Genomic DNA, 13,357 nt, shown 5'->3' with positions numbered 1-13,357 from the left:
CTGATTGTGCCATTTATGCACAGTATACATTAGACATGGATGTTAGAATAAAGAGCACTTGAAAAACTCTGTCACTTTGAGGACTATCATTACAGACCACCTGCTTGCACACCAAAGTGATATATCTGAACTCGGGGAAAGGTACATAACTGGAGTGTGTGTGGATTTGATTAAATGTGTTGTAGAAACTGGCTAAGAGCTTCCAAGAGACTGCGATATCTAGGCCATGGGAGTCCAGAGCAGCCGGTGTGTCTGGTGTCACAGCAAATCAACTGTCAGCTGTACACCACCTGCCCGCCAACACTCCTCACACACACACACACACGTTGGGTTTCCATGCTTTTTGGGGACATTACACTGACTTAAAATAATTTCCGAGAGACTGATCTTAATCATGGTTAATACCTTCCGTAACCTTAACCTAATCCCTAACCGCAACATATTTTAACCCATAACTTTAAATGATGTTGTTAATGATAATAAAGGAATTACACCATGGGGACCTAACCTTTGTCCCCATAAAGGCGGCTGGTCCAGATGAACTGAGGATGTTTACAGATAGGTCCCACTCCACTCACAGATGTGTTGGGTCTCCATGCTTTTTGGGGACGTTGCATTCACTTACATGAATTAGCAGGAGACTCATAGTAAACTTAACAAAAAGCACTCGCCTAACCTTAACCTAAACCCCAATATTAAGCACTTAACCCATATCTTAGAGCAGGGGTTAGCAGACTTTTTGGCTCCTGGTTCCGCTTTGAAAAGTTCACGCCTTCGAGTGTGCCACCGCTTGCCGCAGTCACATGATATTGAACTTTGAACTTTTTTTTGCTTATTTCTTATAATTGCCACATTGCAGTTTTTATATTGTACATTTAGTGCAGCTCATTAATTAATAATATTACTCAAAATGCTTTCAAACTATCACACAAACTCTCCTTGGTCCTTCATACATTCAAAAGAGGAGGTTTGGGGGAATTCCTTCAAGAAAAATTCAAGTAAACTGAAGTAAACTGAAGTAAATCCCTGCATTCTGCTGCTTTTAGTGCCATTTTACTAAAATGTAATATTCTCAGCAGCATAATTTATTCCAAATGATGCCTACTTCATTTTAAGAAACTGTCAAAAACATAATCTTTAAATGACTTAGAGAAGATATATTATTATTATTATTATTATTATTATTATTATTATTATTATTATTAACTCATCCTGTCCTTCAAAATTCCTCCATGTGCCTACTGTGTGTGTAGGTTTCCCGACCCCTGTCTTAAAGGTACACTATGTAACTTTTCTGGTGGAGATGCTACCTGCTTGTGCCTACGAAGATATTATTGCTTTATCTTAGTGTTTCACAGCGTGTCATTAACCGACAACCCTTACAGTATACATGTTTTTTCAAGATATATGTATATATGTAAAAGAGTAAATGCAAGAAAAAGATGAGTCTAATGCCATCCCCATGTAGGTGGTGAATGCAGGACAGAGGATTTATGTAATGGGGACCTGATTTTGTCCCCATTAGGAAGGCAGGTCCCCATGAATTGTGTTTTAAAAAATGATTTTAGTCCCCATAATGTGATAAATACCCACCCACACACACATTTCTGAGGAGGGCACTAAGAATAGCATAGGCCCAGAGTGCTGCCGCTCCTCTCTCCTCTCCACCTGCCACCATCATACCCATGGTGTTTTAGTGGCACCAACATGAAGCAAAGGAATCTCTATTGTCTTACGCACCTTCCAAGAGCTGACCCCACCCCTCCCCCTCTCTTTAAATGAGTCACCTGCAGTAGACTGTACACAGACGTCACCGTGTAGAGCCCTAGTGTTATTATTGACGAATTGAGCAGGAGTCAGGGGAAGGAAGCTTCAGAAGAGGAGTACTAAATTATTTCAAACCAAACTGGTACTATTACTTAAAAAGAATATTGCTCAAATTCACAGAAATGGTCCAAAAAAATACAAGAAATGAAATTTGGTGCATTAAATATTTGTTTTTTAAGTATACAGACTACAACATTTAGAAAAAAGAAAGAGAAAAAGATCGAAAGCAAACTTAAGAATGATGACATGAGATGAGAATCACACTGCTGCCATAGCAATTAAAAACTCAATGAATACTCAAATGTTTTGATAATGATGCGGACAGGAAAGTGAAATCCATGAAAATAATGAAAAATATATTACATAAATACAAATTTTCATGCAAACTTTACAAAAACTGTACAAAACTTTACGATAACTTTTCAGAGGGACCATAACCTTTACCATTAACATTTATTTATATTGTAGGATTGTGGACAGCTTTACTTTCATTCTCAAATTTTAATTAAGACAGCATAATAATTTAACTTTTCCCCCTTGATATAATTTTCAGGACAATAAGAAAACTATGGCACAGTCATCTTTTGAGGGCGGATCTGTGGCTTAATTGTGACATTGGCATATCAAACCCTCCAGGTGACAGGGTGGCACTGCAATGCCTTGGCGGAGGTCTGCACTCTTTTACTGCTTCTTGTCTTGTGACGCTCTTGTTGTCTACAGTTCATTTTCAATTTTCCTGTTTATTAAACCTCAAACAGAATAGATATATAACCAGTATCTATATGCTTTTGTGTGGGCATGTGTGCGGAGAGCCATGGGACTGCCTGGTTACACACACTGCTGTCTGTGGCCTCCTCTTCCCCATGAATACTAATGTGCTCCAAGCCCCAGAGATCAGGCCTGACCCCCTCCCTCTCCCTCCCTCCTTCCCTCCCTCTTCCTCTCTCTCTCTCTCTGCCAGCTTGCCTCCGTGCATCCCTCCATCCTCTCCTCCGCCCTTCTCTTACCTTTCAACTTTTGTCTCCTTTCATCTGCGCAGCCCGATTTTGCCTTCTCTCCTGCCCACTTCTTTTAGCCGTCCCCTCCCCAAGAGTTTTTACCTCATCTAGTTTTCATCATCACCTCTTGGCTAAAAATTCACCTGCTCGTATCCTTGTCCCGTCCCTTCTTTCCTGCAGCGTGCAGCCCTCCTCAAAGGGGGACATGTAAATGAGGTCATGAACACATCAAGTGCATCATTCAGGTAGAAGCTGCGTAGGTGTGTGGCAACTGGCAAAGACGTGACTCCAAAGCCCCCATTCCATGCATTTGTGTTCTATTAATGAACTATCGTCTCTGTAAGTGCTGCTCCAATTACATTAAAACCTTCACCCCAATACATTTTGACATCCAGACAATTATTCACGGCCTAGTTCATTCAAAATTGTATGCTGCTTCTTTGCTGCTTTATTTTGTATTTTTCTATCCACAAGCCATGATGATGTTGAGACGCAGTGAAAGGACCAGAGGAGCCATCTCTCCCTTGTGTGCAAATGTGGCAGACTGTTGTACAACACGGACATTAAATTTAGAGCTTTGGGAAAATAAATCTGCAGTTAGATTCTCACTGATAGGAAACATCAACAGGGCTGTCATTTTGATGCCAATTTGGGGTCATGATACTAAAATGTCAAACTCAAAAGGAAGACTCAATACTCAACACCAAATCTGATTCCATGGTAATTAAAACTCTTTGTTATATAATAGATTGATAGTTTCTTTAGTATTACCATGTGGCCTTATACTAGTACTGATATAGATCGAAACCCTTCTAAAGCTATTGAGGAAAGGTCCAAAGTTGTCCTTTTTTGAGTAACTACACAAATGAGTATCTAGTTTTGATAGTAGTTTTAGTACCGATAGTGACAGGGTTTTAGGCCTACTTTTGAAAACTCTAATCCAAGTGACCCATCAAAAATCTTCAGTAAAATCCCATAGGGTTAAATAAATATATAAAAACAAAATAAAAGAAAATACTTATTTTTCAAGTGACATTTTATGTATGTCAAAAATAAGTCCTTGCTTTTATTCTGTAATGTCACTGTCACAGAAATTTGATGAGCTTCTCAAACAGTGGTCAAATAACACAGACAATGACAAACAATAAACAACAAATGTAAAGGATGTGGATACATTTTTTTGTTGTTGCAATATTTAAACAAAGATATGCATGAGAATAAGAGAGTTAAATTGGGAAGTATAGGGGACAAAAAGTGGGAGGAGCAGAGATGGTGGAGTCTCTTTGAAAAGTTCTCCTCTTTTACAGGAACAGTAGTAAGTTGTTTGTTTCCCTTTTTTTAAAATAGATAAATAACACTAGAGTTCATTTTAAGTGTTTACATGTCTGCTCTGATTGTGTATCATAGATTCGCCTGTGTTTGTTTGTTCAGGAGCAGCAGAGAGAATGATGACATTAGAAAAGAAGAATACATCAGTCTGCATTCCTCCTGATGTAGAGCAACAGGCTACTGAGACTGACCTCATACACACTTAAGACAATACCAACCCCTACTGGGGGCAGCTCCCATAACATGAGACATGTAGGAAGGTTAAGGCGCACAGAATATTAGTTTAGGGCCTCCACTGGACAGGCAAGTACGCTGCTGGCGCATTCAGATACGCAGAGATAAGACCATCCACACAGTTCACACTGCAGGACCACTTCAGGTTTCATCATCTTTCCTTTTTGGCTTTCTTTCTCTTGAGAGAGCCAGGGAGGGAGGCAGGGGTGTCTTACTCCCACTCTTTTGTTGCCGCTGCCGGGGTGAGTGAGCCCATATCCATACAGACTGCTCGCCCCGGTCCCATTCACACCCACAGCCACATAGATACACCATCAAAGCGCCGACAACGTAGAAGGATTACTTGAGCCACACACACGCACGCACACACTCTCCCTGGCTCCTCGATCCGAGGCTCTGTGTTCCTCTGGTGGTTGCGCGCACCCCCCTCTGGTTTCAGCACACTTGGTACGGTCCAAGCATTCCTGCCAAGTAGCTTTCACACATGGAGGGGAAGCTTGTCTCGAGCAATTGCTGACAAGCTCCAAACAAGACAGCCACCCCTTTCTCCCCTCTCGCCCCGTCTCATTCTCGAAACCTGGGCCCAGAGTGTGTTCCTTCGCCGCACATCCTCTCCCCCCTGCGCGCTCGCCGTTTCCCCTACTGTCCGCTCCTTCTCACCCCTACACCCCCCTTTCCTCTCTCCTCTTGCCTCTGAGAATGTGGGGGCCCCTCAGCATAAATTGTCAGCTGTTCCTGGGCGTACTCTCCATGGCTCCCTAAACACACATAAGCCCACATATGCAGTTGCTGGTGGGACAAGGGTAACCCAAGTAAGCCCTGTTGGTTACGAGTCTGAAAAAGTATACCAAGGATCCCGAACACTGCAGCAGTGTGAAAAGCGCTGAGAGTTGAACTCTATAATAAGCCTGCAACAGATACTGGGGGCTAATGGTATTGTGGGGTAACATCAATACTTTCTAATTACTCCAAACTCCCTCGCAGACACGAACGGTACTTTTGTGGGTTATTGTGTCTCATTCAGTTTTATTATAGACTCGATGCAGTTCAAAGTAACTCTAACAAGAGGTCAAAGAAACATGACCTTGTGATCTCTACAACTGTAATTATTACCTTTCAACCAATTTAACACAATCATGTCTGTGAGGCACGCTTTGCGGGATAATCGCCTTGCGTGAAAGGAGTATTAAATTTAAAACTACTCACACCGTATTTGTCTTCACCAATGCTTGTGTGGAGTGGTTCATAGGTAAGGCTGGATGTTACTGAGCCTGGAACCATTTTGCATTCATTGTTATAGAAAAGGCTTTGGCCATCTATAAGTGAAGCCTGCCATCTAGTGTTCGTTTTATGTACAGTTTTTTCTCTTAACTTTCAGAAGTATACGTGACATCATAACAAACTAGTATTGGTCTAGAATTATTGAGGTGAAGAACAGGCCAGAATTTTCATAATTTTCCTTCGAACTTCAGATTACATTTGCTTTCACCTAATTTATGGCTGATGTGTCTGAGTTTAGCCAACCTACATTAAACAAAGGTTTTACAGATTTCAATACCTTCTCTGCCAACATATATACCGGTATATGTTTTTTACAATAGTCAAAGGGATGTGTATTCAACCATAAATTACTTTATCATCAACAATAATCATGGATGTAACAGAAAACTCTGGGCCCCAAAGCATCTTGCTGGGTCCGTAGCACATGTTCTGTATAATAAATTCACATACATCACAATAGATTTTTCGGAGGTCTCCTTTCCTTCATTCTGCTCTGGGTAAACAAGTACTCTTCACAGTTCAACACCCACACAAGCTACTACTTTAATACTGACATGTTTGCGTTAATCCCTAACACATAATAATGAACATTCAACATTTTCAGTTTATATAATAGTGTGCGCTTTCTATTTGAAAGAATTAACAAAACATTCAAAAGGATTGTCCCAATAATACTTAATTATACATTGCACAACTTCACATTGCTCCCAGGTCAACATTGTTATTTATGTTCTGCCTGATAAAATAATTGTTAAAGATTCAACAGCTAAATGTCCTTTTAGTCTAATTTAGTGAGATTTTGTAACAAGATCAAAGATTTTAACTCTATTAACAGGGATTATGAAATACTTTGTGACAATGGTGCCATCATACATTTGTGATTAATATACTTTTTAACACTAATTTCATACAATTTACAATAAAAGAGGCATGTAAAAGGTAAAGTTTTATTATATTTTAACAGATAGCAGGAGTAAGATAATTTTTCTAAAATCATTTTGTCAAAAACATCTCTTTATGTGCACACATTGCATTTATTCAGTAGAAGGGGGATCTGAGGCAGAAGTGCCCCAACTTTGATTAAAGTGAATAGGGAGATCATTATGCCATCTGTAAGGACACTAGATTAATATGTATTTCAGAAATTCACATTTAAAAATGAGATATAGTTCCCTTTTAAAAATTGGCAGTCTTGGAAAAGACAATGGGCTAAAATGGTCTACAATTACACATGCAGTGTTACCATGCCAGCTTAACTCCACAAATCCACCTAAAACGCAAGGTCTTTTGGCTTTAGCAGTTGAAAATGATGAAGAAAAAGGGTTGGAATAATTTAAATGGAGCACACCAAAAGGACAGCGACTTAAACACGCCAAGAACAGGCTCAATTCTAACTATTCCTCTGATTTCAAGTATACCCACCCATCTTTGCATCACTTCAAGTATACACCCTGACACGCAGCCTTCAGTTCATTACCACTTCTTAGGTTTACAACAGAAGCTATGACGTAAGTGCACTCAAAGTTCATCTAAATATACAAAAATAACAATAAGTAGCTGTAATAGTTATAACAATCACTTTACATTAAATTCTATACACAACCATGAGGTTGTATCACCGTGGCAACTCATCCCAACCCCCTGAGTGTAAAGTTCAAGTTTAACCTTCTGACGCTACGGAAATGCAAACTACAGCAACCTTTGTTTGGTTATTTAAATAACATTAGGGATCATTGACAGCAGCAATGATTAGAATACAAGTTAGATTATGCCTTTCCACAGACCATTGTGCTTGTGGGACAGATGCATTATGTACATGCAGCAGGTCCATCCAGTGCCTTCCCCTCCACACTGCCGTCCAGTGTCACCCACAGTCTTCAACCTGAAATACAGATAATGAATTAGAAACAGACATTCAAATGGTTTGTCAAGATAACAAGTACAGATTTGAATAAGTAACTTGTAAAATGCCTTCATATACCTTCCGTAGTGCCGATTAGAATCAGCCACAACCAGCAGCTATGCAGATCCGGCACTTGTACAACTTGGGGTCATGAGTGCGGATGTGGTTACGGACATTCCTCAGTCTAAAGAACGTCTTACTGCAGAGCTGCACAACAGAGTAAAACAGGGCTTAGGTGCAGACCATATACATTCAAATGTAGCTTCACATTATTCTAAAAGCTTTTTTTTCTCCCCCATTGAAAAAACAGCAACAGTTCTTACCGGACATGGCCAGTGCTTGCCTTCGACGTGCCTGAGCCGGTGTGTCATGAGTGTGTCACAGTCCCTGTAGGAGGCTGGGCACTGTGGACACACATGGGCTGACTTTGGGACTTTGGGGGCTTGGCTGCGTGGCCCTCGAAGCTGCTTTAGCCTGGCTCTATGTACTGAGTCCAATATGACACAGTTCCTGCTGCTCAAAGTCACATTGCCTTTCTGTCACAGACAAATAAGAGCATATTTATTTAAAACTTAATAAAAGCTAACATAATATATATTTGATTTGTAAGTTTTACAAATCCCTTAGTCAAAATCCCCTTTATTTGTATATTTTCCAGCAAGTCCACTGTCAGGAATGCATCCTTCAACCAATTACACAGAACTCTGCTACCACCAAATGTACTCCCTACCAACCCAACCCCCATGCGTTCTTGCAGCTTTAACTTTAATTTGTACTACAAACAGGTTTTGAAAAGCAACAGATTTGTAGTTATTTTACACATTAATCAAGTATGAAATCTGGCAATGAGTGCAAGTGTAAGATTTACATAAAATCTACCAATTGTGCTTCTCTGCCATTTTGCCAATCCATAACAGAACCCACCTTAGAGATGTTGAGTGTGACCTTTGGCACAGCAGATGTGGGCAGCTTGTGCATTTTTCTTGCATTTGTCCGGTCTCGCTGGGTCACTCTCCTCTCCACTCTCTCCCTCTTGACTGTGGATACTGGTGGGGGTGCTCTGGCTCTCAGTGCTCTGTGGGACTCCTCTCCTCTGAACCGAGCCACTGAGCGGGTGAGGCAGATGTCCACACTCTCCTCCTCCTTCTTCAGTCCCATAGGTCCTCCTGGAGAGCGGCAAAAACTGAACAGAAAGCCAGAATCTAACAGTTTGATGGGGGGCTTGCTTTGGCGTTTGCCAAGGTCCGGGGATGGGGGGTCACAAAACTGGCCCACTGGGATGGGTTCTGCTGGCTCCTCCTTAATTACTTTATACAGTGCATGACTGTAGATTGAAGTGGGTGTATTATCAGGTATTTCACCACCAGCATCATTATTCTTCACTTCACCTATAGCTTTACCATTTGTCTTTGGCCCTCTTGTGGAATCCTGTCTAAGCTTTGTCTTCTGTGTGGGCCGACTGCTGTTGTAGCGAGGCGTTCTGACAGCATTTGTCCCCTTACATTTGGCTTGTGTCCTCTGTGAAGGTGGGGTAGAATGAGACACACCTGAGATGGAGTATTCTGCTGGTTCTGGTTTGATCCTGACTGAATGTTTGGCTGTTATTTTTGGGGTGTTATGTCGCACTGGCCTTTGAGAGCGAAGATGTGTCCCTTCACCTTTCCTGACCAGCTCCCTCAGCTCCCGTACTCCACAAGAAAGCCTCGAAGGGGGCTGGAACATGTCGGGCACTACTCCCTTACTTCTCATGCTCCTATCACTGGGGGGAACATGCCGTGGTGAGCCTTTCGTTTTCTTAACATTCCTTTCATGTGCTGTGATTTGACTCGCTGACATGCTCTTCCCTGTTTTACGGAGGAGGTGAACGTTAACCGGGTTACAGAGAGGAAGTGCCAGTGTCACGCCCTTATAAGGTAGTACTGGTGCTGAGACTCGGGGTTTCCTTCTTTTGGTCAGGGAATAATTGTTGGCTTTTAGTTTTCTTAGCCTCTTCTTTTGTCTCCATCCAACCAGATCTTCTGGTCTGGGCAGGAGAGCAGTCCTCTGTAGCCCGAGAACATGCATCAGTTGGTACTTCTCTTGTGCTCGTTCGTAATCCTCCTCATCTTCTCCAACGTCAGGAGCCTCCTGCTTCACTCTCACTGGGCTGCATACAGAACTAGGCTTAGTTCTAGAGGAGCTCGAGAGCTGAGGGCTTGAATGAGTTTTCTTGTATCGAGGAGAACTATCAGACTGTGGCAGTAGCCTCTGAACCTCTTTAGCAGCTCCCGGAGTGGACCGGAGTAGACGAGTATGTGCGGGAGACACTGGTGAATAGGTTGGCTTCTTTGATGAAGGGGACTTGAAGTCCATAAGTTTCATTCTTGGAGATGTACTCAAAGGGAGGCCATTATGGTCTTGGCGTTTTGGGGTCTGACGTAAAATGCGCCTCGGACTCATTTCTGTCGACTCATCCGATGCATCCAGTGTTAGAGAAAAGCTGTCATTCAGACTGTCAGGGAAACCAAAGCCTCTTTTTCTCCTGCCCTCCCGAAGCAAGTAGTCCTGCTCTTGACAGGGACTGCCAAAGCTGGATGTCAGGTTTCTACATGGACGGAGGGGGGTATGGTGTATGAAAGGTGGTCGTTCCTGCTCCTTCATGAGGGCACTGCAGGCCTCTACCGCAGGCCACATGCCCAAGTGACGAGCCAGTGTGACTACTTCAGGGAGATCCTCCTTTCGAACGGACAGGGTGGAGGAGTAGGAGAACTCCAGCAGCGATACAAGGCTGTCCTCACTGAAACCTGAACAAAGGAATGTCTTTCATTAAACATGCAAAAATCACTTCCACTAATGTAAGGCAGCTCAAAGCAATGCTGAACTTAATATGAAATATGAAAGGTGGGATTAAAACACAATGACAGTTTTTAGAGCAGAAGAGGGAAAAGAATGCTCTAGTGTTGACTGGTTTAATAGAACATATACGGTGGGTGTTTCTCAATTCCCAGAATCCTTCCCCCAAAGAGCACTCTGAGTGTCCTATACACAGCTCCTGGAGCACATGTGGGACAAGCTCTGGTGGGAGCGACTGCACCGTCATGTGACCAGATCAAATGTGATAGAACTGAAGAGTTAAAAAAAAAATCAATGCTTCTACAAATGAAAAGTATTCAGAAGTGTCTTTATGTCTTTATGAATCATCTGTTTTCAATTGATTTAGACTGACAATTAACTAGATGCACAGCCTAAAACATCTTCGGATGACCATTTTATCCCCCATCTCCTTTTTAAAAACATTTTGCTCAATTTGCTGCATTTGTCTGGATTTGAATTCAAACAATTTGAGAACAGCGTTATCTGCAGCAATGTGGCTAAAACAGCAAAATATTTATGGTATTTTATTTACTGTGTGGTGACATTCATTTTATTAAAATGCACTTTATTGTTTAAATAAAGTTGTAGTGCATTGTGGGCAATTTGCAGCGCTCCGAGGTGGCCAAGGATCCACAGGTGCAAACTGAATTAAGTGAGTATTACAAGTGCCAATGTTTTACCAGTCAGATCCACGTCAGCTTTAGTGCTGGAATCCATCTCGGTGAAGATTTCCTGGAAGTGGTCACTTGCAGCTGCTAGAACCGCTCTGTGTGCAGAGTAAGAGCGGCCGCTCGTGCGCAGAGTGATGTCACAGAAGAGTCCAGCGTCCCTCTGACTCTTCAACCTGCTCAGCAGCTCACTGCTGTATGATGCCATCGTCTTGGTGACACATGCTCTGCTTCCCAGTCCCTAACAGGCAATGACGGAGTAAAGCATACATGAAGATGGTATTATAAAACAATCTAAAATGTGAATGCAGACAGAATAAAATTTATGTGAATCAAAAAGTTACAATATTTTTGTCAGTTGAATCAATTTTGTACTTACCACATGTTTCTTGTTGTGCTGGCTTTTGCACTCCGGGCAGTTTAGGACAAAGTCTTTTATATGAAAGTACATCCCTGTAAATTAAAGCAGTGAAGTTCTTAAGATTTTTACAACAGTAGTTGTATATGAGCTATATAAATATGAAGGCATCAGTTGAAGGTATTTGATGTCTCTTACCATCCCACCAGTAGTTATCAGCCACACTTTTGTAAGTGTCCTCTAAGGAGAGATGGCGCTGATCTGGACGCCGCCGGTGAAACGTACCAATGGCTTCTTGTCGCCGGTCTTCATCCAATACCTCTCGGTAATTTATAAATCCTCTTTCAAGTTTTTTGCGGTACAACAATCCATCAATTACCTCGAAGTTGGGCTGCAACGGCGCCGAGCGCCCACGCCCTTCCGAGTTTTCAGATGCCTCCATCTCCCTGTCCGTGTCTGACCAGGATTTGGACGGACAAAACCTCTCCGTGCGCGCGTATTGAGCGTTGCTATGGGTGCAGTCACCAGCCATTTGCATAGGGCTTGATTTAGACTAAAATATAGTTAATTCACCTTATATATGAGCGAGTGTCACGGCTGTAATTGAGATCCAGGATCAGCGGGACCCTTGAGTATCACTGCAGGGAGCACCCCATCAAAACTTTGTACACCATCCTGAAACAAAGTCCACGTGTATGCAATGACAGGACGCAACAGTTTATACACCTAACAACAATTAGCATTATACATTGTTTAGTAGTCCAACTAATGAACTATGAACAGGCCATTAAATTAGTGTCCTCCCATATTATCAGTTATATTTCAGTGTTGACGCTTGTCGTTATGGCCATGGTAAACACGCAAATTGCTACATCTCTTTCTGCAGGCCTAGATTGGACACTGTCAAAGCATCTTTTCGAAACCGCTGTACTTCAACGTCAAAACTCACAGACATCAAGTTTTCTGAAGACCTTATGGAACATTATATGGTCATTTTGTGGTGATTGTCCTTTAGAATATAGATGTATGTCCAGCCAAATGTAGGTAATAAATTCACCCAGGGAAATATCGCGCCAACAGCCAAGGGACAAGAAAGTCACCACCAGTTTCGCTGCGCTAAGGCTTCACCGCTCCTCTCTCAAAGGCAGTCCATTTCCCATCTATTTCAAGACTCGAGAGTGGTCTACAACGCTGGCTGGCGGTGAACAGATTTAACCCTGGCTTTAACTTGAGATTTCTTTTTCCCAACTCGGGTCGGAAGCAACATGATGACGCAGCTCTCAGCTCAGCATCGCCGCTTGAAACGACCTAAAAGCGAGGTTGTCTCCGCGATATCCACTCATGTTTCATATCACCCCGGGGCCGCCTCCAAAGCGAGCCAAATAGCGCATGACAGACACTCGACGTGGATCGGAACACTCACGGTGACAAAAATCCAGTCTGTCTGGCAAATAATCCAACAATTTAAACTCGTAACCTTCTGTTTGTTGCTAATCGTCAGCCTAACCTAGCCACCCCGCCCCTGGACAAAGGCTATTGGCTGGAGCGTTAAAGAACTCCTGCTTTCTGGAATATGATTGGCCAACAGAGCTGTCAATCACGTAAGTTTGCGCCTACTTATATCAAGGTAGGTTGACAAAGCTGTACTAGTGTCTTCTTCACTTGCTGCACAGCTAAGTTGACGTAATACTCATATTTATTTTTTACTAAAATACATCATACCGTACGAAAACACATTAATGTAATTTTAGATTGATTATAGTTTGTTCATTAACTTGGAAATGGGAATTAATCCATTCAAATACACTAAATTTCCTGTGTAGACCGATCCTAAGAGGTATTTTTTATTTTATTGTTACTTTAACCGGTCGTTTTGATATCTCTGGGTGTTGTGGTACATATGACA

The 13,357-nt window shown here is 42.1% G+C and overlaps 2 protein-coding genes across 3 annotated transcripts in view; one reads left to right on the top strand and one right to left on the bottom strand.

The window, feature by feature from the left end:
* LOC117388846 (ribosyldihydronicotinamide dehydrogenase [quinone]-like) overlaps positions 1-13,357 on the top strand; it is a 186,929-nt gene that overhangs the window by 93,597 nt on the left and 79,975 nt on the right. The gene's annotated exons all lie outside the window — the stretch shown is intronic.
* On the bottom strand, positions 6,603-13,043 carry si:dkey-229b18.3 (uncharacterized). The gene is made up of 7 exons (XM_033987378.2): positions 11,650-13,043; positions 11,473-11,546; positions 11,106-11,334; positions 8,497-10,355; positions 7,896-8,108; positions 7,651-7,779; positions 6,603-7,551 (listed from the first exon to the last, which is right to left on the bottom strand). The coding sequence occupies exons 1-6, from the start codon at positions 11,987-11,989 to the stop codon at positions 7,672-7,674; spliced, it is 2,823 nt and encodes a 940-aa protein (XP_033843269.1). The 5' UTR covers positions 11,990-13,043; the 3' UTR covers positions 6,603-7,551; positions 7,651-7,671.

This window comes from Periophthalmus magnuspinnatus, chromosome 21, assembly GCF_009829125.3.
Source record: "Periophthalmus magnuspinnatus isolate fPerMag1 chromosome 21, fPerMag1.2.pri, whole genome shotgun sequence".
NCBI classification, from domain to species: domain Eukaryota; kingdom Metazoa; phylum Chordata; class Actinopteri; order Gobiiformes; family Gobiidae; genus Periophthalmus; species Periophthalmus magnuspinnatus.
The sequence above is the reverse complement of the archived record's forward strand: the minus strand, read 5'-3'. Positions and strand labels throughout refer to the sequence as shown.